Source organism: Sinocyclocheilus anshuiensis, unplaced genomic scaffold (genome assembly GCF_001515605.1).
Source record: "Sinocyclocheilus anshuiensis isolate Anshui unplaced genomic scaffold, SAMN03320099.WGS_v1.1 scaffold1137, whole genome shotgun sequence".
Lineage (NCBI taxonomy): Eukaryota > Metazoa > Chordata > Actinopteri > Cypriniformes > Cyprinidae > Sinocyclocheilus > Sinocyclocheilus anshuiensis.
This window is the reverse complement of record NW_015558597.1, coordinates 329,344-336,059: the sequence shown is the minus strand read 5'-3', so window position 1 is coordinate 336,059 and position 6,716 is coordinate 329,344. Positions and strand designations below refer to the sequence as shown.

The following is a 6,716-nucleotide window of genomic DNA, read 5'->3' as shown; positions in this document are numbered from 1 at the left end:
AGTGCTGAATGTAATGATAAGCACGGCAATTTCAATATATTATTACTGCTATTGAATTTTAATTGTCAGGTTTTTAAATATTGATACACTTTTTAATTATGAAGTTGCAATTTAGTACATTTCAAATGTATTAATTTAAAATGTAATACTGAATAACACACTACAGTTCAAAAGATAAACATGAACATTACATGTGATTTAATATGTTGGTCTACAAAGAGACAAACGATTATTAATACAAAATGATTTAAAATGTACTTTTAAGTAAAACTTTATTTAACTTTAAATACATTACTACAAAGTGGACTTTTTAAAGGTGTAGTTAAGTGTTAAGAAATAGTCATGAAAGTGAACTCTCAGGACTTTTATTTCATTACTATTATATTATCTCAAGTCATGTCATATTATCTAAAAGTACAGTAAAAAAATATATACTTTAATATTTGAAGTATTCTTTGCAAGTGCACATTCAACACAATTAAGTCACAAGGGTATGCTGCATTGGTCAGCATTAATTGAAACAAACTCTCTGGATTACCACTCTGCTGTAGAAAAATAAATACCTCTCCTGACATTTAGTATCTTTTCTCTTACTACCTTGAGATATCTAGTATTATATTATCTCAAGTCATGTCATATTATCTAAAAGTACAGTAAAAAAATATATACTTTAATATTTGAAGTATTCTTTGCAAGTGCACATTCAACACAATTAAGTCACAAGGGTATGCTGCATTGGTCAGCATTAATTGAAACAAACTCTCTGGATTACAACTCTGCTGTAGAAAAATAAATACCACTCTCCTGACATTTAGTATCTTTTCTCTTACTACCTTGAGATATCTAGCTGCTTTAATGTAGCCATATTTATCATTTTCAACTAAAGGCCACATCTCTTTTGTTTGCTTTAATAAATGTACACACTTGTGAGTTAGACTATGTAATGGACTGGAAATACCAGGGTCTTCTGACTAGATTTTGGATTAACTTTTATGGTAATAAAATATTATAACCTTAGAGACACATCAACACACAATTTCCTTGAGTATAACTTAAAAGTATGGATGTAGTCAGTAAGCATACATTAAAAAAAACTAAATAAAAGAACATGGAGTCAAAAAAAGATAATAAAATATATAGATATTTTTAATTCATTTAAGTCAAAAACCTCATGCAACTCCAGCCAACAGCTGGCAATTCTCCAGCTTAGATCATAAACAATCAACCTAATATCCAGAAAACAGATCTCATATAACATTGCTTCAGTAATACAATATATGGACTGCATTACAAAAAAAAAAAATTTGATTACATGGAAATGAACACACAACCCCAGGTGACACAAAATTTGAGAAGCCTAAAACAGCTCCTAACACATAAATGCTGCATAGCTTTCCATAAACCATGAAGAAGACACTTCTGTAGTGTTTCATTAGCTGCAGATCACACCTTCAAATATTAGCCTTCACAAATTCTCACAGCACACATTTAAATGCAGACAGGTTAAGATATGTCACACATCACATACATGTAAGTTATAGAGCTCTTCTTTGTACTCAACTATAGTGTTAGCTAAGCTTTTCCTGCTCACTCAATAGGAAACACAATAGCAGAGCATCTGTTTACTCCAGGTTAGTGAGGATCAGAGTGCAGCAGCCACAAAATTCAGTAAAGTGCAAAAATTGACTCTAAATGCTGATATATGGTTGGCATGCTGATATTGAGTGATACACTACAGGAGACTGAATTAAAATAGTTCAAGGTGTTTCAGTATGTATGCATGAGTACATACAGAGTGTCCAAAGACAGTTGACTAAAGTCCATTGGTGCCATTTCTGGATGAAGCCTTTAAGAGAGTGGTAATTGTAAACCTGTTGTAAATGAAACCCTCCTTTTCTATGACAATGTGATAGAAAAGGACAGAAGCACAGCTCTTACTCTGAAACCCAATATAAATCCAAACCCTTGAATTCTTAAGCATGATGACAGCTGTTCCCGGGTCAGGGAGAAGTGCACCTGTCTGCAATGTCACCATAAAATGGAGCAAAACTGAACCATGGTATCTTAACCAAACCATGCAAATATACTACAGAGTGGATATGTACTGACAGGAACCAGAAGTCATTATCTGATAATCTTTAAAGAGATTACAGAGATTATCTTGCTTTGTCAAGACAAATAAATCAAGTGCTATTTGTCATGTTGAGGCTCATATAATCCCACTGAATTAAGCCTTGTTTCACCAATGTTTACTCTCCTTTAAACCAGTCCACTCTCAGCCTTGGTCTTGATAAGAAAGCATGGGTGTGTGTCAGAGGAAGCCAAACCATTTTTCCTAGAGGAACCTTGCATCATGCACCTTCAGACCAAATTAATCTTTGATATATTAATAAAAAAATAATCTTAACATCAAAACAAAAAATATTTAGCTTCCTTTTATTTACACAGTGATATTATATTGTAGACCGAAGAGGTTAGATATCGTAGTGTTTTAGTTATGTTTTGCAAACTAAGTTTCTGTAGCGTTATGATACTGGTTTGAGAACAGATCGAAGCGATCTGCCGTCTCGCGTTAGCTCTCTGGTCGTGCACATGCAGGGCAGTGGAACCGCCTCCACTTGTCGGAGGACTTCATTGTATGGGCAACGTTTCAGGTGGTCTGCCATGCTAGAGATGTCCGCAAACTCCCACCTGTTAACCGGGCTAAAGGCTGTGCTGAAACGCCAAACCTGCAGGAAAACAAAACAGTTACTTAACTTACAGTTTAACAACAAGTTTATGGTAAAACTTGTTACCTGTTTAGATAATTTCTTCCACTGAGATTGGGAAAAGAGGACAGTCAGAAAAAAAATATGCAAACTGTTTAACACATTTAAAACAAGATGGACGACACATCTCTATTTCCTTCCATTTTAGAAAAATGAAGCAAAAAAATAACCCAGAAATCCCTGTAGTTTTTTTGTTTTTGTAATGTCCAATTAGTTTACATGGAGGGCTTATGACCTATACTGCAGCCAGCCACTAGGGGCGATCAAAACGTTTTGGCTTCACTTTTCAGGATGTGTGCTGCATCCTTGGGGTGTCTCTCAATCAGCTCCCTAGTTCAGTAGTCAGGGCACTGATTAGGGAGTCGGCCATTTTAAGGGCTCAATCTCAATCAAGAAATCCCTCTAGTACACTGGAACTTTCGCACCCTGAAAAATCCCACAAAGCACCGCAAAACCGGGGAGCATCGATACTCACTATGCTCCCTAACACTTTACAATTCACAAACTTGGGCGCTAGGGAGCTGATTGAGACACCCTTGGTTTAACATGACATTATTAGCATGCTGCCACTATTTAGACATACTCTACCTTGTCTTTTATCTGCCAGGTTAGTCTTCCATCCAAATATTGCTTCTTTTCCCATTGTACCACCACCATGCCACGAGTCTGCAGCAGACTGGCGCAAACATCCCTCATTGTACGAGACACCATTGACAGCTGACATAGGCTAAAGCCATCCAAAAATCGGGCTACATGTCGAAGTACTTCAAATGGCAATCCGCTAAGGTGATCACACTTGGGTTCTGTCACAGGTTCCAAGAACGGTTGCACCCCGAATGACCTGAGGTGACGGTCGTGAACTACCTTCGAGCCTTGATTGGAAGGGCATAATCTGCGTTGGGAGTATGTGCAGCCATAATACGCTAACGGACAACGGTGCTCCATCCAGCCATTGAGTCCAGAGTGGATATCTCCATGAACATTGCGAAAATGCGAGACAAACTCTTCTCGACGGAAGAGCTGGCCGCACTCAAAGGTAAACATGGAGCCCTCGCGTGGAGCCCAGCTTGGGCGAGGCACTAGCTGCTCCAGCGTCAGATCAAGCCGTAGAGTGCAAAACGGACTTGGTTGCGAAAGGCGTGGAGCGGCTCGATCACAAGCAGAAGCGGATGCGACCTCGCCAACCATCGTACTTGTTGCCAAGATGGCAGCAGGGAAACTAAACGTCTGGGTGCCGAAGTCAACACGTGTGCCCCCAAACGCATAGACCGTGTCGGATATCCTCCGAGCTCGTGGCGACTCCTCCAGGCAGAACAGAAGAGCGGCTGCCGTAAAGTCAATTTCGCCAAGTCCCATGGGGTCGTCCACTGGTTCCTGATCTAAATCTGATGTGTCCACAGCTTTGTCCTCCATTTTGCAACGTGGATTTCTATGAGGAAAGACTTCGGCAAACGGCCCCTTCCGTCCATTAAGTGCGAGTGGCATAAAATTGCGCAGCAACTGAAGGTTTTGGAGTTTCCTCTCAAAAGCCCTGTCTTCAAAATCCAATGCCATCATTGGTAGCGCACTGTCTCTCTGGATGGTCAGAGTCTGAGCATGTATAGGCTGCTGCAGCAATGGGGCTTGTGATCCAGAGGCCTCCTGGATCAAGAAAGCATGTTGATCGTGTCTGATCTCTGGCCTATGTGGAATTAAAGGACCAATAAACTCCCAAGAACCTTGGGACACTGGGTTTTGATGGTGTTCGGTGGTCGATTCCATTAAGTCATCTACAATACTATGAGAGCCATTACAGAAACCTTGTCTATCTATGTCTTCCAACATGACTGGGCGACACTCACCTGTTGCCTCATGAGCAAGAACATCCAAAGCAGTTTCTCCACCATCAAATCCCCCAACAGCCCCAGGCTCACCATCAACCGCTGATGTAACGTCCTTCATGTCAACATCTGCAGACTCCAACGTTTCTGACTGAATGAGCTTACCATTGTCGTTTACTATCGAACCATTAATTGGCTCAGTGCCTTTGACAGCATCTCCTAATGCACCGAGAGCAGAGGCCAAGCTCCTGCCAAGTTCCATGAGTTTCTGGTGCTGTTGAGGCTGTAACTCCTCCTTTAGACCATTGACTCCGCTAGCTATTTTATCACAGCTAAACGCGGTGTCTTCTCTCATCCTCACTTTTTCATGCAGTTCCCCATTGCGCTCTGTAAGTGCAGCTGACGCATTAGTGGCTGTACAGTCTGCTTCTGAAGAATTAAGGTGGATCAGGACGTTGAGAGCTGCGGCCAGGCTTTTGGTCGTCTCTACTGTGGTTTGGTAGAGCTCCCCGTAATGTTCTTCTTTTAGACCATTAATCCCATTGGAAATCTTGTCGTTTGAGCAGCCAGCCATAGGCTCCATCTCAACGCTCTCCACCTGCACACATGGAGGCTGAGCAATTGAGACTAGGCCAGGCTTTTCGCTTTGTCTTGCTGCCTGAGTCTTTTTCTCTGAGCCACTGGTGGGAGCCAGAGAGACGAGTTTGAGTGACGCTAACATGGTGCGCTGGTCCTGAAGGGCGAGCGCCATGTCAAGCTGCTCCACCTCATTTGCTTCTTGACTCAGTCTCTCATACGAACGATAATCCTCGTCGTTCACTGGCCACCTATTCCACTCCATAGTGCAGCACACCACACCTGCAGGACACACCTCAAGGTGCTCTGCCATCTGGCCACGGGCCAGTGTAAAAGGGCATCCAATGCTTTGGTTAAGACATGGCACCCTTTCAAGCGGGCACAGCAGCTTGTGTTCAATAGCCTTGCAGCTGTGGAAGACAGCACCACACACAAGAGGGCAGCTGATGAGGTCACAGGAAGTGCCGGGTTCAGGTTTGACCATGCATCTTCTGCTTATGCAGGACATGCAGTGAACATGAGGCTCCTCCATTATTTAAGATGACAACAGCAAGACACAAAAGAGCAGGAGTCTCAACCACTGCAAAACAATGAGAGAAAAACTGAGATTAGATTCTCCAACATGCAAGCTGTATAATAAGTACATTTTTATCGAAAAAACGAAGGGGCATCTACTTTGTAAATGTAATATTGTAGATCTTAACTGTTTATTGTCTGCGCATCTGGTAAACAAGTCTGTCATTAATGTCATGGCCAGCAGACACCAACAGGCACAAAGACAGCACAGGGATCTTAAGACACATTTTAAAACTTTTTTTTTTTTTAACTTGGAAAAAAAGAAATGTTTATGGCCCAAAACGTCCATCTGCATATGTAAATAGACCAACATTTAAATAATTTTGGGGTTCAACATTAAATGTCTAAATGTATCATATAAGGTAGTGGACTTCAAAAAAAAAAACCCTTATATAGTGATGACGTTTTTTTAGTCATCTCAAAATCAAAAAGCCCAATTTAAATGTATCCTACCACACCTTATGACAGCTGGGGAAACTAGAGTTCAAGATAATCGCAATAACTGATGTCTTTATAAAGACATTTATAATCTTACAATGACATCCATAGTGGTAGGCCTGTCGCAATAATCAATATATCGACTTATAACGCAATATATGTACATGACCTCAATAATTTTTGGTGACGCAATATATCGCCCATTATATTTACTTAAAAATTAATGTCACTGTGTTTATTGTATTCCACTTGCGCCTGTGTCTTTTGCAGCTTCTCGTACATAACGTGGTGCAGTCATGAGGTGCTAGTTCACATTTAAAAAATGCTTCTACAAACAAAGTTTCATCTGCAGATATGGCCTTGTTTAGAGATCTGTGCCTTTGTGCATACGGACATCGGAGTTTTTCAGCAATAGTGTGCACCCTTCATTTACAGAGAAAAGAAGGTCAGGGAAAAATCTGTAGATGGAAAAATCTCCATACAAGGTCTTTGTGCATTTTTCTTTTTTTTCTACTTGTTACTTTGCACTTTTTGTTAG

General features: G+C 40.6%; 1 protein-coding gene across 2 annotated transcripts in view; it reads right to left on the bottom strand.

Annotated features, from left to right (window-relative positions):
• Window positions 1-1,173: 1,173 nt before the first annotated feature.
• LOC107680062 (F-box only protein 30-like) overlaps window positions 1,174-6,716 on the bottom strand; it is an 8,511-nt gene continuing 2,968 nt past the window's right edge. For both annotated transcript variants that reach the window (XM_016475825.1, XM_016475826.1), the window contains exons 2-3: window positions 3,357-5,744; window positions 1,174-2,729 (exon numbers count right to left, since the gene is read on the bottom strand). In XM_016475825.1, coding sequence (XP_016331311.1) covers window positions 2,526-2,729; window positions 3,357-5,696 — 2,544 coding nt within the window. In that variant the 5' untranslated portion in view covers window positions 5,697-5,744 and the 3' untranslated portion in view covers window positions 1,174-2,525. The remainder of the gene's footprint in view (window positions 2,730-3,356; window positions 5,745-6,716) is intronic.